Source organism: Hippoglossus stenolepis, chromosome 11 (genome assembly GCF_022539355.2).
Source record: "Hippoglossus stenolepis isolate QCI-W04-F060 chromosome 11, HSTE1.2, whole genome shotgun sequence".
Lineage (NCBI taxonomy): Eukaryota > Metazoa > Chordata > Actinopteri > Pleuronectiformes > Pleuronectidae > Hippoglossus > Hippoglossus stenolepis.
The window spans coordinates 13,610,541-13,638,030 of NC_061493.1; the positions used below are offsets into that span (position 1 = coordinate 13,610,541).

The following is a 27,490-nucleotide window of genomic DNA, read 5'->3' on the forward strand; positions in this document are numbered from 1 at the left end:
GTATCCGTCCCCTGACCGTCCCTTTGTCCCTGACCCATATTGTATCCTCCCACAAAATGTCATGGTAATACATCCAGTAGTTTTTGCATAGTCCTGCTAACTATCTAACAAACAGACACATTCAGTGAAAACATAACCTCCTTTGCAGAGGAAATCAAAGTTATAAATGTCATCAAATGTAAAGATGCAGATTACACCGTTATTCTTTGACTGAAGTGCATCACCTCATCCATATGTCCGCTGCTTGGTTGAAATAATGGATATTGATATTTGCTTTTGGCATGTTGCCATTAATTCCAGGTGATTAGCAGCTTTATGACGTTCCCTAACCCTCACTTGACCGACTTCCAATTACAGAGCGAGGACACTGGAGATTAGAGCAGACTGTTCAGCTCTGTGATTGTAAATTACCGTCCTGCAGGTGCAGCCTTATGGGAAGTTTCCCTCACTACGCTACAGAGAGCGGAGATGAAAATTGCGCCTGACTTTGGGGACCCATTATTATGGTGACTGTGATGTGAAATGTGGCGCAAAAGGGGAAAATGAATCTGTTAGACCAAGAAAACACTCTCCATCAGAATCCCTTTCAGAGCTTTAATCCAAAAATACAAACACATTAAGTGTGTGTGTGTGTGAGTAACAGTGTGTGTGTGTTAGGGATAGGTACCAAACCCCGGTGCTAAATTATTAAAGACCATAGTGTCAACAGGCTCTGAGGTTATTTGTTCCGCTCTTGATTCAGGAGAAATTAAACTGAAAAAAAGATTTTCTATTTATTATTGCTTTATAAAACTTGTCATTCACATTTGATCTCACCAATGTTCGTCTATGATGCATTTTCACTTTTCCCAAACCAGATCTCAGATGCAGGTAAACCCGCTAAAATCGGGAAGGACTCCTTTTTCCATTGCCAGTAAAGATTGCCAGTGTTTTTTTCCTGACGCGTCAAGTTCAATGTCACAAATGCATCAAAAACTGAGACCCACTCTCACCCTGCTGTTTTACCAAATTAGCATGTTTACCCGGGTGTCACGTTTTTATCAATACCGGTCGGAGCAGAAGCCGATAAAACCTGTTTCTACTGCAAAGTCATTTGACCCGGGACTGAATAAGGATTGTATCCATTGCAGAAAAAAACCCGATAGTGGCTGTTAGTAGGTTTTTTGACCAGTTGAAAAGGTGCTTTAGTGAAACCCAAACATTAAAATGTATATATATATATATATATGTATTTTAACTGTACTTTACCTGTAGTGAAAGTAGTGGAGACGACAGCACTGGTGTCAAGTCCTCTGGCTGCCTGCAGCTTGACAGTGTACTCTGTGGTCTCACCCAGTCCCTCCAGTCGAATCCAAGTGTCCTCTGAATCCAGTATTAACTCCTAGTACAACACACACACACACACACACACACACACACACACACACACACACACACACACACACACACACACACACACGTAAGTAAATTCATTCACATAACACATATCGAGGGAGTGAGCAGATGGTAGATGAGGAAATTGCCTCTTTACATTAATAAATGAATGTGTGTAAAGTACAAACCCTCAAGTGAAAAATAAATTGTATTAGAATCCCCATGAGGTGCTAAAAAATATGAATTGTGCTTGTGAGGTTTATAAAAACCCACAGCAACAAATAAATTAAAGCTATTTTTGTCAAGGAAACAACTTCCTTCTTGTTCCAGCAGCACAACATTCTCAGGTGTAAAAAACGATTAGGTCAGTTAAGATATTGTATGAGTAACTGTTGCCAATCTGCCAACTGCAGAACAGGTCAGAGGCAGCCTGCCTCCGTTTTAATGTGAAAACTGACTCAGCCATGGAACATATAAAAAAAGGAGAAGCGAGGAGAAGAAAAGACTGGAGGGGTGCAGACTGGGAGGAGTGGGGGGGGGACAATTAGACAGAGAGAACAAGTTAAAAGACTCTAATGGGACATCCAAGCTGAGAAAATGCTGAGCAGGAAACAAACACTTCTATTTTTGGTGAGAAAGTCACGGAGGTACAGTCTCGTTCCTTCCATTGTTTTTCACAAATCCTTCTTCACTGAGCCAGAACGTTTGACCATTTTTTGACACGTTTCTTAGATATCACACAAATCCACCAACAGGAAGTTCAAAGCTCAAACATATCTATTCTCGTGTTTGTGTGAGCTTGTGGTGCGTGTGTGTTACAGTTTGGCCTGGATACACATTAAATATGAACAAGTAAAAATGAAATATTCAGCCAGTTTGGAAAAAAAAAAGGAGAAAAATCACACATTTTCAGGCAATGTGTCCGTGTGAATTATGCAGGAAAGCAGCTGGTAAACGGTGTCTCTCTGTCTCCGAGGAGCTGACATTTTCCCACTGGGGTTTTCAGGGTCGGATACGATTTTTATTGCAAGTGAAACAGCCCTGTCTTATCAAGGATAATAACATATACCTTCATACACTCACTACCGATTGTGGTGGAGGGGTTGGATGTTGTCCGGGTGTGTGCATGTGTAAACAGGGAGATCTGTACACTCCGAGGATACATGTAATTACAAACTATTTAGCAAATGCTAATCAGACAAGAAATGAATCTCGCGGCTACTTTGTGTGAATTATTTAAGTCCATTATCTGAGGGAGAGGGAGACGCTGAACAGCTGTAAGGCTCAGCTTTATACTGTTAGATTACAGCTGAGGTAACACCGCTGCTTCTAAGCTGAGTCGGACGTCAAGTAGAGACGACCCGAGGAAAAACCTCACAAGGAGCACTTCAGACTCGGGCTGCGATAGCGTCTTTTGCTCAGAGCATGATTGGGGACTCATTTGTTGTTTGTACGATGTGAATTCAAAATGCGGCACTTGTTGAGGCGGCTCACTGTGGCGAATGCTGGTTTGCATCACATCTGAAAGAACATGAACATGCAGTGGGAAAAGAGGAATGCTCTGTGAGACAAATGCTTTCATGCGACAAGAAACAGGTTTTACAAGAAGATAAAAACAACCCTAAACCTATAGTCAACTGAAATCATTGGATTTATATGTAAATAATAACATAATAATACTAAAATTTGTATAGCACTTTTCTTAACAAGGTTACAAAGTGCTTTACAGAGAAGAAGAACCAAAAGAGCAATAAAAACCACAATACAAACAACAGAAAGATCAAGAACATAAACACTAAGAGGTGAAATAACGTTAAAATAGTAAAATGTCAAGAGAGAATAAAATCAAGCAACGTATTAAGTATTCATAAATGCTTTGCGATTAAGGAAAGTTTTAAGAAGAGATTTAAATGATGTTGCCTCAAAAGGTAAGTTGTTCCTCAGTCTGGGGCTCGAACAGCAAAGGCACGGTCACCTTCATTCATAAACCGGGAACAACCTGTAGAGCTGCATCCACTGATCTCAAAGTGACTTTGAAAAGTATTTAAGCTTTTTCATTTTTGAAACGAAGAAATACGTTTGAAAAAATGTCAGAAATCCTCTTTTTTCCGCAGGTATGCTGAGGGAAAGGGAAATAAACCTTGTGCTGGATCGAAATTTACTTTTAAAAAATAAGTTTTAGACAAGTCGGATTTGAAATGTTCAATGCAGCAGCAGAACATTGTTTTTTTCCGTCTAGACTTCATCACTTCCCCAGACAGGATTACATATAATGGTAAGTGATGGACAAATACCGCTAACCCTGTCGGAGCCTGTAGGTGTGTGCTGGGCTGGTGAAGGGGCTGAATCGACAGAGAGTGATACTGATGCAGATTTAATAAACTGCCAAATTGGGAAGGTGAGGTGAGGATTGTAGAGAGTGAGGCAAGTGAAAATTAAAGGAAACATCTTATTTTACAGAGACTGATTCATAGTATAGTAAAAATACTTGGAACTTGACGAAGACATTTTTAACATAAATCCAATGAAATAATTTTTTGGGGAGAAATTATGAATCAGCCTCATTGCAGATGGTTCAGGATGAACTCTTTCAAAATGGACATACACTGATTTGCCAAAACATAAAAAAGTCATTTGTAAATGCTTCAATATAAACCAATGAAGATTATTCTTTATAATCTAAAAGAAATGCAGAACAAAACTATTACTAAAACGTCTCTTTGCATCTCAAGTCAAATCTAATGAAAGGGATCGTGTGAAGAGTTACAGTTGAATTATTGTGCGTGAGTGACACCCGATGGTCGACCATACCACACTCACAAGGTCAGAGAGAGAGCGAGAGAGAGAGAGAGAGAGAGAGAGAGAGAGGTAGTGAAAGAGAGAGAACGGAAGAGCTATTGTATTTCTCACCTATTCATTTATAAGATCAGGTGTCTACAGTGAACATTGAAGGTGACAGTGTGTGTCTGTGTGTGTGTGTGTGTGTGTGTGTGTGTGTGTGTGTGTGTGTGTGTGTGTGTGTGTGTGTGTGTGTGTGTGTGACGTCTTCCTAACATTTTGGCTTGAAACCTTGTTGCAAAGATGCCTCACACATCTTCAAAGTGCCGTTTGCTGGTTAACACTTGGTTTATTTGTGGTGGTTAAAGCAACTGTGAGGAGCGAGTGAGTGCAGCATGTCAGTGGGTGTCCTACCAACTACAGAAAGACCCGACGTGCGAGTTAATTGCTAATAAAAGAGTCTTTTGCAAAGCATCGTGGGAAATGGTTACAGTCAATTTGTTAACAGGCTTGAAGCGTTCCACACAGATCTTACTAAAGTGCTTTATTATCATTACTCAGCCACATAAAAAGGTTTAATCAAAATAAACAATGTCTCTACAGAGGCACATGGAAATAATCTCTCTATTGGACTGGCAATTTGACTGTCGCTCCCTGTGTGTGTGTGTGTGTGTGTGTGTGTGTGTGTGTGTGTGTGTGTGTGTGTGTGTGTGTGTGTGTGTGTGTGTGTGTGTGTATCCCTGAATGCTTACACACACCACATCAAGGGATTACAAGACTGGAAGATATATATTTCATTAATCTTGAAGCGCTTGTCACAAAGTTAGGATTCTACATTAATTTACTTTCACTGAACATTGTTCGTGTCACTTATAATTACTTGATTAAATCTGGAGAGTTTTTTTTTCTTAACAGAAAACCAGGTCAGACAAGACCTTCAGGTATAATTTTCTGTTTTCAGGTGAATAGATAAACAAAAGAAGAGTGTCCATCCCTCATGTTTTGAACGGTACCATGGTTACTTTACAAGATCTCCAGAACCAGAAGATGCAGAAACTCATTTTGGGAATTCAGTAGAAGTCCTTGCAGTCCCCTTATGAAACCACATCTAAATTAAATAGAACCAGAATTTGATTTGGATCTTCACCAAATTGCACAAACACAAATATAAGTCCTCTAAAAAATATCCATGATATCAATGAAGATGATAAATCTTGCATCTTAAAGTAAAACAAATTCTGTACCCAGATCCCCACCAACATTTTAAGGGTTCTTCCTTTGGTCATACCTCACCGCTCTACACAACTTCATGGAAATTGGTTAAGTAGTTTTTGCATAATCCTGCTTACAGACAAACAAACACACAGAAGAAAACACAACCTCCTTGGTGGAGGTAACAATGTGTGTATGAGCATATGTTTTGTATGTGTGTATGTGTGAGTTACAGATCTGAGACTGCGCGTGTGCCACATACTTTTCGGTTGCCGTCAGTTGACTTGTAGGTGAGCATGTAGTTGTCAATTTCTGCGATTGGCTGTTGCCAGGAGATGAGAGCGCTGCGGTGATTCACCTCACTGGCTGTCAGGTTCAGGGGAGCATCCATGGCTGCAGGGAAGAAAGGAAAAAAAAAACCTTTAACTCTCAAGTTTAGTTAGCTGCAAAATAAGTGATGACTGTATATGTAATGATAAATAGACTCGTGCTGGAGGAACACGTTGTTGTGTTGTCAGTAATGTTTCTACATGTGGAGTCTGTCTTTACTCGCCACGGCTCAATCACTGCAGGTCACATTTACAGTTTCAGAAAGAATCAACCAGCTTTACCACAGGGCCCAGCTCATTCCACACAGACAGATTTAGAACAGACACTGTACGAGTGTATAGGATAGCATAAGGAAAAGTAGGTGATAAGGACACATTCGAAACATACAGGAAATGCATTCAACAAGGTGGATAAAATCTTGACACTGATCCCAGATCCCCACGGGCCTCAGCGAGAAGAGCAGTGAGACACTCTCATGTTCACTCACAGTGCATCAGCAAATTGACGCCTTGATCCACGAGCCCTCCCAAGTTTTACCACACATTACATCACACCATCCAATTTTACTCTTGGTCCCTGCACGGTAAAAAAAAAAAAAGCTTGATTACAGTGCTTTTTATTTTAATATGATCCCAAGGACACTCACCTGGGTTTCATCACCTTATGTCATCCTTTCCGAGCCGGTATCTGATCGTCCGGTGTGCTATAGCAGGGGTTCACCTCATTTAGAGCACGGTGGGAAAATAGATGACCTCTCATTTAAAAAATCAGTTTCCTGCAGTTACATCATGACTCTGGGTCACGTTGCCCAACAGGCGCTCGGTGTAAGGGAGGCGGGGGTGCTGGAATAAATGAAGTGTGCTTTGCATGCTCTGCAGTCCAACACCGCGGCTGTAAATATGAATTAAAGACATCCACTGCCGAGCTGTCTCTTCCTCCGATTCCCATTGTCTGACTTTTTGATTCTCGCTCTTATTTGTTTTCTTGTATAAACAGCTTCAATTTTTAACTTGAGAGGCCAAAGGCTTAACTTTTAGCTCAAGTCCTGAAGTTGAACCCGCGCTGCAGAAACAACTCACCACATACAAAGACAATTTGCAACGCTAACTCTCTGTGCTCTCCTCTCATTTAAATCCTCGCGTGTGCGCACATACTAAATGACAGCTCGGTAATTAACAGCACAGACCCGCCTTGATAGCCTCCTGAAAGATGCAGGGTGCCTGCTCTCGGAGACAGTGATGGACAGATTCACACTGTGTGACGGGGGACTGGGACAGGACAGAAAAAGGGCGGAACTAAGAGTATTTAAGAGTACAAGTGCACTTTGAGATAAAGGCAGCATATTGCGGATTGTGCCAAGTCTGTGGTGATGTGCCAATCTCCTCCTGTGTAACCTTCTCTTCTGCACTGACCTCCTCCGCTTCTCATTCCTGCTCTTCCTCGTCCCTGCCCTTTGTCCTTTTCCCTCTATTCCGACATCAACCTGGGGTCTCCCTCCCCTTCACTCTCCTCCTTATCTCCTTGAATGATTGTGTTTCTCTCCGTCTATGTCCTCCCATCCTTTGTCCACCTCCTCCTTTCCTCCTTTCCTCCTTATCTGACAGGCTGCCACTCCAACTCAATGTGCCCGAGAGCGAATGGAGTTTATCTTCTGTTCTTGTCATCCCCTCGTCTTGATGAACACTGGCGCTGCATTGTTTGTGTGTGTGTGTGAAGGCGATAAATGTGTGTGCAGCGTATAGATGAGAGAACGGAGAGGCAGGAGGGGAGACTTCACTGTTAGAAATGGAGGGCCCCCCCAGCCGCCCTCATTTTACCTGTCTTTATTCTATCCTCCTCTTCCCTCGCCCATTAAATCTGTCTCCACGTCCTTTTCTCTCTCATACTCTCCCTCCAATTAAACCCTTTCATGGAGAGCACCTGAGCAGGTGAGCAGGTTTTCCTGGCAGCTCAGAACAGCGGGGTTGAGATGAATGGGATTGGCTACACCTAATGTCTCATTAACACAGAGTCAACAATGCAAGAGGAGAAAAAAAAGAAAAACACACAGAGAAGCAGATGGGAAGGGGAACGTGGGCAGCGGCAATTTGTTGTGGGAAGAGAAGAGGGAGGACGTTGGAGTGGATATCACATCTATAGGCGACTCCTTTGTTGTTATGAATTGTTCAAGCAAACAGCTTGTTATTAACCATGAGATCGCAAATCTGGGATCTGTACAATGATGCAGGGCCGGTGACACATGAGTGAATGTGTAAGCGAGGGGGCGAATAGAAAATGCTTCCTGTCGCACAGTAAAACCACAGCATGGCTTTGCATGAGTTCAAATTCTGTGAACTTTTGGTACTGGCACTTCTAACCAGTCAGAGGATCAGATCCAAACCTGCCCAACTACTAACCAATCAGATCCCTTTGAAATTAAGAGTCATCATTCCTACAGGATCATGACAGGGACAAAAGATAATATGGACAATAGATATTTTATTAGATCATATAGATCAGTTTGTCTTTCATGTGTCGACTCTGGTTTCTACAAAAGTAGAGTTTATCACACGCACACAAAAAACATAATAATTATTAAAGTTTTGTTTTTATTGAACAAAGATTCTTTGAACCCCGACAGGATTCCTGACAGTGTTGATGCTTTTACTCTCTTATTCCATCACTGCGGCTCAGAACAACATGAGGAGTGTGGATATAAAAACTAAACCCTCTGATGTCTTTTATTAGAAGAATTATCCACACGCTGTTCCCCAGGATTAGAAATGAACCTTTCAGTCAGACTGACCTCATCCGACTTTGTCTACTTCTCCCCTCTCTGCTTTGGCAGTAAAAAAAAGTTTGACATCACTTAACTTTTGTTAACAGCCACACATTAAAGTTGCCCTTGTGCAGAGTGAGGTTGCAGTTCACAAGTTGCGTAAGAGACACTAAGCAGCCAGCACCACAGATTGAATCTAATTCTGAGCCAAACGCTTTATATATACTTATATATACAAACACAAGAAAATCATTGAGAATATGTAATTGCTTGTTTGTTGTTTCTTGTACAATTCTGAATATCACCTATAATCCGACAAATGACGAAACTCAGTGAACGTGTATTTGATGTTTTTCACCATTAAAACTGTAAATTTATTATTAGAGGAGAGGCTGATGATTGACAGGCTGAATCAAATATTACAAACATGTTCCTGGTTATTTGAGATTTATTGATTCAAGTTTGGAATCTTTTTCTAAAGAGTGGCATTTCAAGGCAAATATAAATACATTTTTTACATCTCGTGATAAATCAAAAGCTTAAAAGCAGCGTATATAGTGTATCATTTAATAAACTCTATGAAATAATTCTGATAAGGTTACAGCATTGAGCATTTCACTGTAAAATTTCAAAATTTCCCTCAGGATCAATAAAGTATCTCTCTATCTAAAACAATTTATGGTACAGATTTAATGGGGACACCAGTTCTTTAAAGTACATTAATCTGTCAAAAGAGCCTCAATTGCCTGAAGAAAGTAGATTATCCGTCTATAATTGCAGCTCTCGGAGCACTTGAACAAATATCAGCCAGAGCTCAATGAAGCCGCCCGCAGCAAGGATCTCTGCAGCTTCACAAACTAGCCAAGCACTTCTCAGCGAGTGGGCTCAGACACATCTGAGGGGGAAAAGTCCCGGTGCTGCAGCCGACAGGCTTAGACAGACAGCCGTAGCAAAATCCCTTATTTTCCAGTCCTATAGCTTAAATATCAGCTTTGGGAAGCCAAGCTGTCTTACTGTGTTGAACTCTTGAGCCATGGAGGCCAGACAACAAAACAACTCTTAGCTGTGGTTAAGAGGCTTGGGAATAAACGAAAGAACCCCCCCCCCCGCAGGTGTTCAGCATATACGTATGGAGGAACCACCTTTCCCAAAAATGAGTGAGAACAGAAACCTGAAGAAACTTTACTGATTGTGCCTTTGTATTTGCACAGGTGCTGTACAGCACATGGACCATAAACTGTACGCGCACTTAACAACTTCTTTCCAGATTTAAAGTCCATAAACAGGAACACTGAATCAGAGTCATGCACTGGGTTGATGCGGGTAACCTGCAAAACATTTGGAACAGGGTTCTAATAAATATAATTTGTTTCCAAAGAAGCAACATGAATTGTTTACAGCAGCAAAGTCTCTGCAGTTTACAAACTCAACAATATCTGTCTGGAAACAAATGTAAAATGTCAAAATGAAACTATTCCTGACATGAAAACAGTGATTGAAGTTGAATGAAGAACACAGACATCAGTCATCTCCTCCTCTCTCTGCTGCTCATGTGGATTCATCGCCTGCAGGTAACGCAGCTCGAGAGGGGGCGGCTGCTGCATCAGTCTGTAGCTACAGGTTTACAAACATTCTGACAAATGTGAAGATATGTGGCGAACCAAGCAAACAGTCTATACAGAGAGAAAACTTTAGTTTTAGCTCGCCCCCAACGAGTCACCATTAACTTAACAAGCACGCTGTGCTTATAAAAACATACAGCGATGGATGGAAGCATATCCCAGTTCGATATGTTTAAGGTTTGTTGAAGAGGTGGTGTGATAGAGTAGTGTGTGTGTGTGTGTGTGTGTGTGTGTGTGTGTGTGTGTGTGTGTGTGTGTGTGTGTGTGTGTGTGTGTGTGTGCAGTCAGCAAATTCTTTTGCGGCTCATTTGGCTAATAATCTGTGCCCAAGTCATAAAATCACTTTTAAATCCAATTTAAGAACCATCTGTATTACAGCTGTGCCCTTAATTATTAATAAAGACATATGCATAGTTATTTAACAATTTATTTGTATTTTATAATTTCCTTGCATTTACTTTATTCTGCAGTATTTTAGTATTTCGGTCAAAGCTTGTTGTTAAATGTACTCTATGAATAAGCAGACTTGCCTACTGAACAAGACAGATACATATTTTGCAGTCTGTCGCTGGCCTGGCCTCTTTAACACTGTGGTTCAGGAGTCAGACACAGGAGCACAATGGAACTAACAGAGCAGGGGAGACAGACGCAGACGGAAACAGAGCAGCAAGACATGGAGGGAGGATGACCAGGGAAGAGCCTGGATAGTTGACTGAACCAATCACTGTCCTCTCCCACGGCCCGTTCCCAATGTGACATTATCCACTGGAGCGGAACAGCAGGAGAAAACACAGTGTGGGAGCGCAACAGTACCAGGCTTTAAGATTTCAATTAGGAAGTTTAATTAACAGCACTGGAAGATCCCTCTGAAGTTGGCGCTGACTAAGGCGCCCCCTGGTGAGACATGTTATCATTAGTCCCGGAAGGGGAAAACATTGGTTTCGCGTTTCTTTGTACACATTTGTTAATATAAGTCAATGTCGAAAAAAAAGGTTTCTCAAAAAACAGTTTTTAATAAATTACACTTCAGCCCGAGGGCGGCCCTTGATTAAGTGAGGGGTTATTATTCTTTGTTCCTTTTATTGAATTCAGTTCTTCACTGAAATGAGGTAAAATTTAAGAGCATTATGTTTGAATTTAATTATAGAATAAGAATATTAATCTTTTAGGAAGGCCTTCTTAAGGACCACATGAATTCATTATAGAAAATAGAAATACGGTGAAGGCTTAGACACCAGAATTGACACAAATTCACAAATGCATTCAGCTCTGTTAATATGCGTGTGACACTTTTGATGTTTATTATAAAGAAGAATCCTGCATGTCTTTCTTCCTGAATGGCTGAAGGACTCATCTGGAGGATTTCCAAATAGGTCTTGTCTACATGCCTTCTCTACATAATAACATGTCTTCCCAAATGGAAAGGCACGAATAAATTGAGTTTATTCCACTCAGAGGACGAGAGCAACAAAGGCAAGCACCCAACTGTTTGCTTGATTTAATAAGACATGGTGTTCAAAACAAAACAAAATCCCTGTCCTCTTTGCTCAGAGTCTAACCAGGGCAGAAAAGCATGTTTCTTGTTTTTCTTGCCTTCCTTTTGTTCTCCTGAGAAACCGAGGTACATCCTGCACCAGGCAGAGCATCTGTTTCCAAATTAGAGTCACCTTAAACTGCCAGGAATAGCTGTTTAGGTATGAGTCACTATATGCACGTACAGCATCGACATGGCTGCAGGTACACTTAATTTTCTCCGAGACCCATTTATGTTTTGAAGCCTCTGCAGCCTCTGCTCTCGTACTGTTGTCAGTGTTTGTTTCTGCTTCACTCTGCTGCAGTGCAGGACAGGTAGCAGTGCTACTCCTCGGGGGATATGAACTCCTCTGCTGACTGAAAAGTTTTTTTTCTCTTCCCCTCGCAAGAGCTCTAGAAAACACAAAGTTTGCAGAGCTGCAACTCGGCTAAACTGGAACAATTCCTTCACCCTTAACTTTCCTCCAGCTGCTGATAAAGGTGAATTTCAACTCAGGAAAACTTGTGTCCCTGACCACGACAAAGATCCTGACCCTCAGTGACAAATGGGATTCTTTGCAGCAAAGATAAAAAATAAAATATAAAAAAATAATGCTCATAAAGACGAGTTTAAAACCACAACCTTCACTCAGGAGCAAAAACTTGAAAGAAATAATAACGTGACATTTATCATGACAGTTATCGAAATCAATTGATATGAAAAGCAACCTTTACAACATTTTGGGCCAAATGAATCCTCTTAATAAGGAAATATCCTGTTGTTACATTGCTCAACAACACACTAACAACCTATCACATCAGAGAAACAAAGCTCCTTTAAACCAATCATAGCCCAGATCCTTGTGGAAACCCCTGACCTGAAAGCTGTGCAGCAGGAGTTACCAACCACGCACTGACTTAGTTTCACTTCATTTGTGTTCATATATAAACACGACACAAACGAAACCAAACCTGTTTACAGATGAGGGTTATTACTGTTCATTGTTTCCCATTCATCATCTACATCTCAGTTTCATAATCAACCTTTTTCATATTTCTCGTAACATCAAACAAGCTCATGCACACGAACACTTTACAACAGACCCAACTGTCATTGTCGGATCAGCAATAGAAAAGAGAAATCAGTGAGCGGGCAGAGCTCCTCCACTTTACTAATCCCCTAAGAGGAATGCAACCAGTGGATCTGACTCATTCCAACTACTTTAGAAACAGTGTGTAGCCGTTGCCCTTGGTCAAGGACAAAGACAGGATAACTCCTAATTAACGTGCATTTCGTTTTGGTGTGAATGAAACCTACGCACACAAGGTGAGAGCGTTTGAATTCCACACTGAACGGCTCCAGACAGGCCTGGAGCGGGGTCCTGCTGTGAGGCGACCCGCTGAGTCGCCGTGTCCCCCACCGTAACCATGAACAGCTGAATAAAATGAACACGTACGTGTCTGGAGGTTGGTGATGACCGTGCCGCTGGTGAGGGGCCCTTTGGTGGCGTAGAGGGCCACGGAGTAGGTGGTGCTGGGCTTAAGGTTGGTCAGCTGGTGCTCCTGCTTGTTGCCTTCCACAAGCAGAGTATCAGCCGTTACTGGATAACAGAAGTAAAACACACACACAGGGTTTATACATTGACTACATTTACACCATCCCACACACCTTCTGTTTTCAGTTTCCACTCAAAAGATTACATTAAATCTCTTTGAAGAATGCACCCCAGCATGAACAATGGCTGATTTGAATCTCAAAGACAAAACTGTTGAGGTCTTTTTTTTAATTCAGGGGATTTCTGTACCACTTTCAGTGAAAAAAGCTTTTGTGGACTTCTCCTAAATGACTATAAATGCACTAAAATATGAGCGTACGATGAAATAAACCTTCAACACAATCGTCAGAAAACTTTCCTCAGTGGTGATCTTTTATAACTTCATATTCTAACTTCCATTTGCAGGTATCGTCATTGCTGAGATGATCTGTCAGACCAATTTAAACAGGGTGAACTCAGATAAAGCACCGTTCAATAACCAATCTGCATTTTCAGCCTTAAGAAACAAACATTTAACGTAACTGCTCTAGTGTCAACGGTTCGCGGACAGATCCATGTCCGGTCAGAGTGTTGTTTTTTTATCTCTGATAATATGAGGAGGCTGAGAAACTGATACTAGTTGAGGATACGACGGAATCATATTTTTTTAAAAGGGTGTTCTCGGTTGCCAATAAAAATGCAGGACAACACGAAGCAAAATATGAGCTATATTGACCTTGGTTTAATACATTTAAGCTCAAGGGAATTTGTCCACAACTTGCAATGCAGTTCTCTAAACCCTGGCTGTGCTGGTTTTTCTAATATGCGTCCAGCATATAGATACTGTCTCTGTAGCTGATGTGATCTGGCTGCGATCCAGTCAGTCCGGGTGTCATTTACACATTGATTCTGACAGTTGAGCAATACAGACTCTACAGATAACTCCAGGCTTGGCTTAGTTAGTGGGGGTCACGTGCTGGAGAGGAATATGCTTCCCAGAACATTTTCTACCAGCTAATTAAGTCACACATCCACACAGCAGAATGGTTTTGTCCCAGATTTGGCCCACACCGTCATCCTGTCATGGCACTTAGGCGGTCCGCTCCTGTTAGCCAGAACTGGGCCACAAGTAAGCCAGAGCAACTCCACATGCCAACCAGAGGTGGCCCAATTATGTTTTGCACTATTTCAACCATATTCACTATTTACCACATGGGCCACTTTAGGTTCAGATCCAGATTACACCTTTCCTAGAGAATCACGTTTGCCACATTTTCTATTTTACAGATGGGCCACTTCGGGCTCACATATATGTTTTTCGGGCCACAAGAATCATTGCATGAAGTGGCCCACTTCCGTTTGCTGTCTGGGCTATACATAAAGGCCGAGATCACTAAAATCTTGACTGGTGAGTTTAAAAAAAAGAGTATCTTTATAATGACTGCCAACAGTGGCCGATTTCTTCAGTCAGTTTTTACACTTTCGCATTTCACCTTGTGCAACTTGGAAGTCATCCACAGTTCACAGAGCAAATTATAAAGCTGGCTCTGAGGGGCTGAGCAGCGTGGCTATCTTTTGTACCTATCTGGGTATGGCTGTCAGACAGTGAGGACACGGGCAGCATCAGAATCGTATGCTGCATGTGTACTAACTGGGATATTCATGCCGGGGCTTAGTAGTTTCACCGAGCGTAATGAAATGAAAACAAGACAAATAGGCCCATATTGCCTCAGAGGACCCATTGCGTTGATCTCACTTCTTGATGGGGAAACCTTGATGGTACCTGTCACATCTCAGCACGCTGCACCTGAATGACCTACAACAAATATCGCTCATTACGCTCCGACTCTGCAGGCTGATGTTACTGCAGTCGGTGCTGTGATTTGCACTCAGTGAATGTAGCGTTTTGTCTCAGAAATAAGTTGTTATGTAAATTTTACAGCACCTTTCATAGCCAAGTGCGTCATGCAACGGCAACATAAAACACTGGCATCAGTACAAAAAACCTGATGTGTAAACAATGTGAGTGTCCTGGTAGCCAGTGTGAGGAGAACACCTTAGTTTTTCCTTATTTGCACCTTCAGAGGAAAGCTTATATCCCTTAACAGTAAATGCTAATTTAGTTCTCGTCCTATTTCTGAAAACATTTTTTTTTAGTGTCTAATAAACAAATTATTAAAAGTATTTATTTTTTACTTCTTATATTGTAATGTTTTGAAAACTTACCTTGGTTGTGTGTGAGAGTCAGCACGTAGTTGTCAACACTGGACAGAGGAGGATTCCACCGCAGCAGGGCTCCTTGTGGAGTGATGTTGAGGGCTGTCAACTCAGCTGGCATGTCCATGGCTAGGATGACAGTCAAACACAAATATATAAGCCCATGGTTTTCAAATGAGACTTGGTCAGTGTGTGATATAGGGTTGGATAATGTACAGGTGGACCTGGTGAGAAAAAGCCCAAACAATGTGCTCACAGGGGAATACTGGGAGTCTTCTATGGAAAAGTAGCTGAGCCCAAATAGTTACCCAACTTTTTTTTTGTTGCTAAAGTTGCTAAAGGTCTGAAAAGTCAGTAAATCTAGCAACAAAGACAATAACTTTAACTGTGAAAGTCACCATAATGACATTATAGAAACACTTCTTTTCTGCATCGTTCATTCTGTTGAATAAAAGTTTTCATATTGTCGCACATCAGTAAAGATAAACACAGTTAAGAATATGTGTGTGAAAGGCTCATATTGGCTGATACTGATATATCAGTCAGGCTCTAGTAGTTTCATCACTTAGTCAGCGACAGATATTCTTTCACATTTACAGGACTGGCCCAAATGTTGCAGTAGAGCCATAAAATAGATGAAAAAAACTATATTGACTGGCTTCTTTAAGAAAGATTTTCAGTTACATAAAGATTTCACTTTACACAAAGATCCACTCGCTGCAGTTGATAAATTGTTTTATGTATCAAATTAGAGAAAACACTGAAAAAATTCCAAATGTCTGTTAACTGAGCAGCGCTAAAAACATTCAATTTACAATTATGTAAAATTGGAAAAAGCAGCAAATTGTCTTGTTAAAAACTGTGGAACAAGAGAATAGAAGGTTAACTTGAAAATGTTGGATTTAATTATATATACATCAGTTTCATTTATATAGTGCCAAATCACAAAATACATTATCTCAAGTCACCATCTCAAAGACTGCACTATAATTATATGTTAATTACACCGAAACAATTCTGAATAGAAAACAATTGTTCCACCTGCATCTGAGTTACAATAAAAAAAATGACTGTTGCCATTTTGATCAGTTTCCTGGGTTCTAACACATCAAAGTAAAATGATGCAGCAGAACAGGCAGAAGAAACTCTCACAGATTCTCCTGAGCCTGACGGTTCCCTGGCTCGTCCCTAATTTCACTCTCAGACTGCTGGACATGTCAAAATTGAGTTTGAATTTAATTATACCTTTAACCTCAGTGTTTCAACCTCCATTTCTTCATAGGCCTGTTATTTTGGCACAGCTACAAAGTGGCAGGAGAACACACAACACTGCGTGCACACGAGCATGTGCTCCAAAGCTCTGCCCGGATGAGCTAATTAATATCGCCCTGCCCTCGTCAGAATTTTAAAAAAAAATTGGGCTCATTAGCACATCGAAATGAGTTAGTCTTTCCTGTCACTGAAAAAGATGAACAAACCTAATTAAAATCATTACTTTAATTGCAAAAAAGGTTTAAGTGAATTTAATGGAGGCTTGCCAAGTCAATTAGATTGGCAATGAAGATAGAGTGGGGATGGCCAAAGAAAAAAAGAAAAATAAACAGGTCATCCTCTATCATCAGAGCCTGTGATAATCCAATCATTACTCTCCATCTCCTGATTGCACTGGCGAAGCACCGGCTCCAGCCAACTACGTCACGCTCACACTCGGATCAGTATCTGGAAGTCAGGCTCCCCTGCTCACCGCCATGTTTGGGTTGGGACCAGAAAAAAGGATGTGATGCAGCTACATGATGGTGGGAACCTCCGCACAAAAAGCACAGCCTGTACATGTGGTACTCTGTCAACATCTACCACTGAATACAGAAAAGCGTGAGCATTGAGATAAAGATTGTGTGCAGTTCGCAGCCTCCTCCAGTATAAACCTGCTGTTCCTACAAAACAGTAGCACAATACAGCAGTGATTACAGAGCAACTCCTAAAATGAAGTGTCAATTAGACATATGCTCAGTAGAGTGAACAACCGAACATCCCACACGGGATTGTCTAGTTCTTATAGACGAAATGGAAATGGAAAAAAAGGAAGAAGTCTGATTATGTTAATTATTTATCTGTAGTAAACATTGTATAAAGTCCTATTTGTTACCATAAAACAGCTGGAAAAATACAACCCCTGAACATATTTGAAATCCACTAAATCCAGGTTTTCATTTGGATCTTCACTATAAATGTACACGCCCATTGATACCAACCTCTAAATATGTCTTTATTTTCTCATCAGGATTCACATGTAATCTCTGAGAAATCAACGAAAATGTTGAAAAACACTTGCAATGTTAAAGAAAAAAAAAAACTTAGATCTACCCCCTTCATCTGGATCCACAAAATAATTTCATGGGTTCTTCCCTGACCCATCCTGCATTCTTGCATTAAGTTTCGAAGTAATCTGTAGTTTTTGCATAATTCCGCAATAACACAATTAAGTACTAAATACTGCTCTGATCCTTCAACCCTGATCTAAAGGCTGTAAAACCTAAAGACAAGAGAACAATGAATACTTGAGTTCTGTAGTGATATAATCATTAAGTAATGTATAATACTTCAATATCTCAGACTACAACCTAATATTTCTACCTGCTGAGCTACTGTTAGCTACAGCAAACTGATTATATCAACCTGAGTAGAACTGACTGGTTCACATTAATATTTACTGTCTTTTAAATATGAGCAGAACACAAGATTCTGACTCATCTTCAGTATCATGACTCTCATTTAACAGCTGCTTTATAAAAGACTCCATATTGGCTGATAGTGTTTGTTTTCTCCTGCTCGTGCCTCGAGGTCTTTACTGAACATGTGGTTTTTCTGAAGCTGAGATTTCACGCGTCTCGGGGGCAAAAAAACATTTCTCGGGAGGAGGAGAACCAACATAATAAATGAAAATCTAAGCCGATAAGCTTTGCAGTCCCAGAGCGACCCCCCCATTCCACTTGTAATATTAATTTGGCTGGAGCATGTTGCCGTTTTGCGGGGAAAACTGCAAGTGTGTCGATCGCTTGTAGCAGAGGGTTTAGCTCCTTTGGAAGCCTGTACTCTTCTCAGCATCGTGTCTGTGTATCCCCTCATGACTTCTCAGTGCATCTCGACTCTCGCGCTGGAAGGAAAGTGCAGAGCGCCGGCACTTCTGCTTCAGTACATCTCACCACACAGTCCAAAGGCCGAGCGGAAGGCTGCCGGGTTGTGATACTGGCGAGGAAGTTTTGTCTCTGGGGTCGTGCAGCCTCCCTGGTCAGAGTTGCCACATCGCAGTATTTTAACATTTATATGTTAGTATTTTAATACTGGGCTTGTTTTGGTCTTAGGTTTCTCATTTGTCTCCCGAGAGTTGGCAACACTGTCCCTGGTAGACACCTCATTCGTTGCATGGTATGAAAGAAAAACAACCCCTGGTTAATTGGTCATGTTTCACTTTTGTTTCTTCTTGTGCACTTTGTTTTAAACTCCACTTGCATGCTCTGCCTCAGGTACAAAAAAGAACCGACCGAGTGAGACATCTGCCCTGTGAAGTGTTATGCTTCTATCTCGCAGGGAGATGGAGAGATCTGACTGTTCTTGCAAGGCATCAAACTTGAGTCCCATGTTGAGCACAAAGGTCGGACAACAGAGCTGATGGCATTTACAAGAAAACATGACCCTTTCTGTGGAGCTTTGTCCAGCTTGTTCCACGGATACAGCAGTTGCTTGTACAGGGCACGGTTCCTTTGCTGGAAGCTGCCCATCTTGCACTCAAACTTTGTCCTGTAATTAGAAACTGCTTTTAAAGAGTCTTTCAACAGGCAGACGACTCTCTTCGTCTTTTTCCGCATGATGGAGGCTGCACGGTTTATCAAAGACAGAAATTGATTGCGACCTGCAGCCTCCTCAAGACCTCGGCACCTCCCACGCGCAGCTCCGAGCGCTTGTTTATACAAACGGCAGATGAAGACGCTGGGAGAGCGGTTGACGACTGTGATTTAAAAACTGACCAGATACTGAGAACGACTGAGGCACCATCACATGCAAAACAAAAGCTCATTTAAAAATTGTTTTGTGTAAAGCCCTGAGGAGTCTGCTTATTGACAACTGTTGTTGTGCACCTCTTGTTATCCGAGAGGCAACCTCCTCCACCCTGGTCCCATCCTCTGCAACATGCTGATGTTTCCTAACCCTCTTTGGTTTGGCAGCATTCCCCTTGTTGCTTTAAAATGCTATATGAGTCATGGATATCAGCTCCTTCTTCTACTTTGCTTGCTTTTCTGTCCAGCATTGAGGGATATCATCATTCGCTATTTTCCTCAATCGTTTCCCAGATCCGAACTGCCTACACTCCCTGATTCATCGTCTTCCTGACCTTGTTGCTGTTGTTCTGCTCCTGTTCTCTTTTCTCCACCTCCCTGAGAAGCTCCTGCTGCCGTCTGATTCGGTTCGTTCTCTACAAAAAGCAATCCTGTGGGCCTGAAAGAAACAACACCTCCGTGTGAAGTGCTTCCCTGTGCTTTTCCTTGTGTTCTCAATTTGTTTGTAGCTTGAACTGATTTTTAGGAGCAGCTACTAAACTATTACTGTATATGTGAAATAAACACATTTTCATCACAAGAAAAGGCTAGATTACCTCCAAGCTCTGTTAATTTCTGACCTGGGCTCTGCTTCAGTATGGATAGTTAAAAATCAGGATTATCATATAGACCTATAGCGTAATCCTCCATAATATAGCTGGAACAGAATCCTGATCCTGCATCTAGCACCTCATTTGTCACAATTAAAACCTGTAAATACACTCAATGAGTAATAGTTAATATCGCCTCTTCTGTCTTTCCTTTGTTTCCTGTGGAAGTTTTTTTTTTAGAGATGTCAATCACTCAGGCAATGCAGTGATGCCTGAAGCGTCAGGGAGTTTGCTCGTCTACTCTGGGCTCCACTGTCACTTGTTATTTTTTGCTCCCTCAGCTTGAGCCTTATTTATCTATGGAAAAATAGCAAACACAGATGATTAGCTGAGATATACGTGGCTACCGCTCAGCTGTCGTTTCACAACCACAGCATTGTTTGTTGTGCGTAGGAGCTGCGACAAGCCGAGGAGATCAATGCACACACATAAAGAACGCCTTACTTAGTTGTTGTTGTTTCTTTTAGCCTGGTTGCAAATCAAACACAACGTTCAACCATATCTCCGCCAGGTTCAGTGCACTGTTCTGCTATATGAGGGGATGGAGGAATTAACAAGGGAGATTTATTTTGGTAATTTTGCTAATAAGGAGGATGGCTACCTTCCTCAAGTTGCCTACAGGTTGTTTGTCTGCACTCCGCTGTTAACTATCTACAACAGAGCGGGCTGGATTATCATTACAAATGCAGCTAATAGTTTACTGACCGACAGACTCGTCTCTCTGTACCGACCCCAAAGAGAATCCTCACTAACTTTATAGAAATCCCAGAGATGCAGAATAGATTTCCCTCTGTACTGGTTCACAATACGTTTAAAAGGTTTTGAAAAATCCAAGGAGGTTCTGTCTTCACCCTTGTTTGCTCGTTGGTTGGTTTGTTTAGCAGTAATTTACTTGTAACCCACTGAATTATAAATCTTGCTGCAGATCCAGACAAAGGGACAGATACAAATTTTTTAATTATCACTTTCATTAAAGGCCGGGTTGGCAAGCTGTTTACACTTTTTATCTTATCAGGGAAACATTAACCGCTGATTTAGAGATGATAGCCAGAAGTCACGGAAATGTCGGCAGTGCACGTTCGATTGCATCTTTTCAAAGTGTAGCCGTCTCTTGTTAGTTTACCAACGCTGCCGAAACATGGCTTCTTTTTAAATTTTCACAGATTTCCCAGAGGATAATTCATCGATCTCAATAAACTGGTGTCTATGAGTGTGCACGACTTGGAGCAGCTTGATTGAATTCGAGGGGACTGCTGGGCCTTGGTGGAGGTGTGCGCTCTACTGAGAGCCATTCTGGTGTTGTAGTTTGATTAACTCATGAAATAAAATGTTGATAGGGTTTATACGCCTGCTGACAGCTTTAAATCTGCCCTTGATTTTATTGGGGACAATTGCCGGGAGATGTTGCAGTGATGGGACAGTTAATACGTCTGAATAAGACGACAGGAAAAACTGCTCCACGCTGACTGTGTGTGCGTTGTGGAGTACGGTCCTTCAGAGGCAGCAGTGTTGGTTCACTAGGAGGTCAGACTGTTTTGTGTTATGTCTGCTGTCATCATGTAGACCAGTAGACGGTGCAGTTAGTCAGACACACAGGGCTGTTTCACTCGCCGGTCGATCACTGCATCTGCTCTCATTATTGCAGAAGCTGCACTGCCTCTCTGTACAAAACATCCGGTTTTCAGTGTGTACGTGTGTCCTCCATATTAACCCCAGAGCTACACTGGATGAGTTTGTGATATAATACCAGAGCTCATGAGAGGCGGACCACGGCCATACGAATAACTGTGTCTGATGAACGTGAGAGGTGCTGCTGCAAAGCTGCAGGAACAGATTTTAACGCTGGATTTAGATTCTGAATAAACGCTCGGTGGGGGTAGATACGCCAATACATAGATTTCAAAAGTGAGACATGACCAATAATTATTCATAACCAGCAGGTACTTTCAGCAGCTGAACCTGATTCAATAAATGTTCATTATGCAGACTCATAGGGAGAAAGAATTAACTACACATATATCAATGAGCATTAATTATGCTTTTAAGTGCAGGGTTAAGACGATTTTTTTCTCTGAGCAGGCACATGGTGTTAACATTATTATTATCCTTTGTCCACAGGTACTCAGGAACCACTTGTTAGCCATTGTATAATTAGAAGTCATAGTTGCCCCTTTCTTTGGCTTTTTTGTTAAGTGTGACTAAAAAATAAGAGTCCACTTCCTTTAAATGACGTCTGAACAAGCCAAGCTGGTTTCTTCTCAGTCTCACATTAACCTCTTACTGTCAGTCTCTATTTTGCATCTTCTCCTAGAGCCTCTCCCTGACCACATGTTCCTTAGGCACATGTTTCATTTAATTTACACAATAACGGCGTTGTTTACTGACAGAGGTTTTATTTATTTTTTAAAATATATTGTATATAACAATTCTTCATTAAAATGTCTAAAATAACTAGATCTTTGTTAGATATTTTGTTGCCTCCCACTGTTTGTATTGGTCACTCATAATGAATCACCATCATTCATTTCTGATAATGGAGGTGAAGACAACAACTCCCATGATCCCACGCTGCTTCATGACATGAGTAAAGTAGGTCTTAACTAACCAACTGTTAATTGGGATTTTTAAGGTATCTATTAACAAAGTAAACTATCTATCTTCTTTCCACAACAATGGGACATGCATGGATCTAAACAGTCTTTTTCCAACTTTTTCCAACAGGCCATCACTCGGTCCATTTAGTGTCAGCCCTCCCATATTCATCGAAGTGCTGATCTACCTGCTGTGTTGGCAAAATAAAAAAATATGGCATCATGATTTTTTCATCTCCTTTAACAGTAATTGCTTAAATAAGAAGTGAAGTAAGTAGCAACCCGAGTCATTACATACTTAACCAGGCATGCTGGATTATTCCTCCAATCCCTTGTTTGTGTATTGTTGTTCAAAGTGGTATTAAAATGTCCCTGGTTGGGCATTGTGTGACGTGAGCAAAATGTTATTTACTGTTCCTAACAAGCTTGACTCTGGAGTTATGTTCTTTTCAGGCTATTACAGTCCCGACGGCTCTGCTCATTGTGAGTACACTGGGACTGTTAGAAAAGGGAGCTGATAATAAAGAGAGAGCGAGACAGAGACGGGAGCGAAAGGGAGGAGAAGACACTCTCTGAGCTTCTTCTTTCTCACTGGATTCTTGAACCTGCCGGCTCCTGGTGAATCAGGTCTCATTGGCATGCAAACACACCTCCTGCTCTCATCTCCCCTGCTCTGTGCTCTCCTCAGTTCCCCCTCATACACACGCGCACACACGCGCACACACACACACACACACACACACACACACACACACACACACACACACACACACACACACACACACACACACACACACACACACAGCTCTGGGAGGGCGTGTTAATCTTTTCTCTTACAGAGAAAGAACAGTGTCTCGTATTAACATGCATGTGTGTGTGTAGGTGATGTTCTATGTTTTGCTCAACTTAAGATTCAGTGCTAAGTTAAGCGTCTGAAAGCAAGAGAGCTGGAGACTTTCCACTTATAATGATGCATTGGGGGAGACAGGGGGAGCGAGACGCAGGGAACAGAAGATTATAGCAAAAATGGAGAGGAAATAGACAGTGGACAGAAAGATGGAGGATAGGGAAGAGAAGGGAGAGAAAGAGTGGGAGAGATATGGAGAGTCATAACAATATGTGAGAAAAAAGGGATACGAAGATAAGCAAAGGGAGGAAAGCAGAGGGAGATGGAGGAGAGTGAGATGGAGCTGGGAGTAGGTTACCAATTACTGGGTCATGGACTGGACAGTTTCATCTATTGCTGCAGCAAAGATTGCACCTCCTGCAATGCCAGCTGTACCCTTAGATTCTGTCTGATGTTGGTCTGTGTGTGTGTGTGTGTGTGTGTGTGTGTGTGTGCGCGCGTGAGACTGTTGCTCTTTTTAGCACAAATCTCCCGACGTGGAGTTGTTATTGTTGTGGGAAGAACAATAGGCCTGAAAGTGTAGTAGACAGGGATTGAAGCAAAACAGAAAGGTGGTGTTGGGGGTTGGGGTTTGATTACTTTTGCTCCTGGGTGTGCTAATTTCTCCTGCGGACCATCCGCCGGCCCACCAGGACAAATCCCACTTAGCTTAGACAGAAACATTGTGCAACCGTGGCGTGTGCTCACTGTCCCGCTCTGCATTGCTGATCTCACTCACCATCACTGTTTGGTCTTTACAAACATTTGTCAGCTCTACAGCAGAGATTCGGCACAAATAGATTAGCATAAGCACTTTGCCACTGAACACGATGGACAGAACAAAAATGTACTGTGATCAAACGCAGACGCTTCCACATAACTTCTTTCAGGAGCCAAAATGGTTCTGCACGCGATGACTTGCAATTTACTAACTAGCAATATGTGCAATTAATTACTGCCACCTACTGACATATGAGGCACATAACACGACACGAGACAGAACAACCTGAGCAACAAATCACGGTGAAGAGATGACTCGTGCTCAAACTTGGCCTCTCAGAAATCTGATTGATGCAAATCCATCAAAGCAACAGAGATATTTAATCCCCGAGAGGAGGGGGATGAATTCTTCATTAATTCTACATGGCAAACATCTGCCCCTCAACAGTACAAAGTCAGTGTAACATCCAGAGCCCATGTTTGAATAGAGCAGGCAACTGTCCAGAGAATTCAGGTGAGAGGGAGTCATGCAACTGGCGTCAAAACCAGAATCATTACAGATGACTCTGTAGCCTCATCCATCATTTTGGATGATTTCCACACTATGCTTGCTGCGTCTTGTCCTGCAAACTCAACTCAAGCGCCACGCCTTGGCTAGAACAAAAAAAGCTGGTGAGCCATACAAATCTCCTGTTGTTTGCAGAATGTGTGAAAGGGCAAATCTGGACACTATCCAGACTTCACATGAGAAAACAGCTCATGAAAAATGGCCACGGAAACGATAAGTTGCTGCAATATCAACTTTCAAACTTCTTCAATCCTCAATAAAACATAAAAATAAAAAAAAATTCCCTGACAATGATGGTGGGAGGCTGCAACTGATTGGTTTAGACTGAAAGAAAAAACAAAAAAAACCTCCTCTCCCATGAAACCATCCATCATGAAGTTCTAATAATGTTTCATTATTAGCTCCCACCTGTAAAGACGGAGGTGCTGACCACTTTGCTCTCCTGACTCCCTCTGACAGCGTTGAGACTGATCTCATATTCCGTAGCAGGAAACAGACTGGACAAGGTGTAGTTGGTCACATCACTGTCAATCACCAGGCTGTCCACTCGACCTGCGGGAGACACCAGAGAGCGGCATCAGAACATCACATTTCTTCATGTACGGAGTTATGCTGCTCAGTCAATTGTTGTACACAGGGTAAATATTTAATCAAAGCCAAATTTTAATTAGAATTTTAATTAAATTTCACTGATAAAATTTTTTGAATTAATTGCATATAACAGTGTGTGGAACAGGGCGCTCTGCTACGACATATCTTGCACCAGAGAGACTGGGAACAGCAAATGCCATGTTCACTTAGCTGTGACAAGTATAAGCTGTGTGCCATGTATAGGTTGATATAATAAAAACTTTTTTAATAATATGCAGCTAAGACAATCTTCATGGTGAAATATGTGCTACCTTTGGCCGACTGGTAAGAAAGCTTGTAGTATTCAAATGAAGCCAGTGGTTTGATCCAAGAGATGGTCAACACGTCTTCGGTCACCTCCGACACCGTCACCTCCTTTGGTGGGTCTAGTCCTGAGTGATGTGATGGGTAAAGACGTGTTATTGTGTGGTCAATATGGTCTCTGATACAAAATATATTCAATCAGTCACAGTCGTATTTTGTGGTATATAATTAAAGCAAGTTCAGGAATTTACATAGATATCTAAAAGCAAACGTTGCCCTTGAAAGCCACAATACTGCACTAATCCTTGTAAGGGTAATTTTTTTATCTCATCCTCATTACAGCTACATAAACAGACCTGTCCTTGGTCTGTGGACGAACATGCAATGTGATGCAAATGTAAATTTATATTGTAACGATCAAAAGATATTCCGGAGGAAATCCAGCTGCATAAACCTAAAAGAACAAAGGTTTGCACAGGTGTTGGTGAACGCAACATGAGCAAATGAGGTCCTTGACAAGGGGAGAAACATGTAAACCTACCACACTCTGTCTTTCCCACTCTTAAAGAATAATGATTGTTATTCACAAGCTCAGGGTTCAATTTATAACTCTTGACTTTGAACTCATTTAAATTTCACCTATATGAAACACAGCAGCATTTTAATAAGTTGTGATAATTCATTTGTGCCTATCTAACTGCGTTTGCTTCAGCAAACGTGGCACCAGAGAGTAATGGCTGAAAATGTTATTTGCTCATGAGGTTTGGTGTAGGTTATAGAATAATGCTGTCAGAGACTTCTACTACTGTTACTGTGTCTTTGCAGGAGATCACAATTCACTTTCCTCTGTGTGTGCAATATATGAATGTGGCCTTTATGAATCACACTTTGTTTACACCCAATATATTTACACCAATATGAAACTAGAAGGGCACTGAATAGAGCCCATACCTCCGCCAGGGCCAAAGAGTTTCCTTATGAAACCACATTTACATTCACTTGATCCATTTGTATTTGTATTTGCACCAAGCTTAACTTTAATTTATGTAATACACCAATGAGTCAGTATCTTTTCAGGGTTTACCAGAAAAATAATTTTAATGTAAAGTAACCAGTCCCAAGTTCACTGAATTTATTGAAACCACGAAAATGCTGAAAAAAAAGTTTTTGTGTAATCCTACTAACAAATCGACTCAGATGAAAACACAACCTCCTTGGCAGAGGAATAAACTCATCGACTATCACTGTGATTAAAACCTGTATGAAAGCAACATGTTTCAAATGACACAGCAAATATAATTCTAAAAAGCCCCCCTGATTTAACAAGGAAAGCCAGAGAACAGCCTCTCATCTTCATCGCTTACGTTCAAACATGCAGGATCAAAGAGGGACGCCAAAATTACCACAGCCTAAAGACAGGTGCCTGAAACGCTGTACATCTGTCTCAAAATCCCCATCCAATTTCACCCTGCAAATCTGCTTATCAGCGTGTGTGTGGGTGAATGTAAAGAGGGAGAGGGAGAGGGAGAGGGAGAGAGAGAGAGAGAGAGAGAGAGAGAGAGAGAGAGAGAGAGAGAGATGCTGCCAAGGTCTGGCACAAAAATCTGATGACAGCATGCAGGTGTCTCTGGCACTGATGCAAAGGTAACATCTCTATTGTTCAACGCTGACTTCCCTCTTTTCCCCGTTTGTCTTCAGGAAAAAAAAAGAAAAGAAAAGGAGAACGTCTCTTCTGTCTTTCAATTGTCTATTTCTCCGGCAGGTTAAAACAATGACCCTCTTCTCATT

The 27,490-nt window shown here is 41.5% G+C and overlaps 1 protein-coding gene across 3 annotated transcripts in view; it reads right to left on the bottom strand.

Moving 5' to 3' along the window:
* Positions 1-27,490, bottom strand: part of tnr (tenascin R (restrictin, janusin)) — a 163,026-nt gene that overhangs the window by 14,037 nt on the left and 121,499 nt on the right. For all 3 annotated transcript variants that reach the window (XM_047342136.1, XM_047342137.1, XM_035171572.2), the window contains 6 exons: positions 25,711-25,830; positions 25,217-25,360; positions 15,348-15,467; positions 13,044-13,187; positions 5,627-5,757; positions 1,249-1,381 (listed from right to left, as the gene is read on the bottom strand). In XM_047342136.1, the coding sequence (XP_047198092.1) occupies positions 1,249-1,381; positions 5,627-5,757; positions 13,044-13,187; positions 15,348-15,467; positions 25,217-25,360; positions 25,711-25,830 (792 nt within the window). The remainder of the gene's footprint in view (positions 1-1,248; positions 1,382-5,626; positions 5,758-13,043; positions 13,188-15,347; positions 15,468-25,216; positions 25,361-25,710; positions 25,831-27,490) is intronic.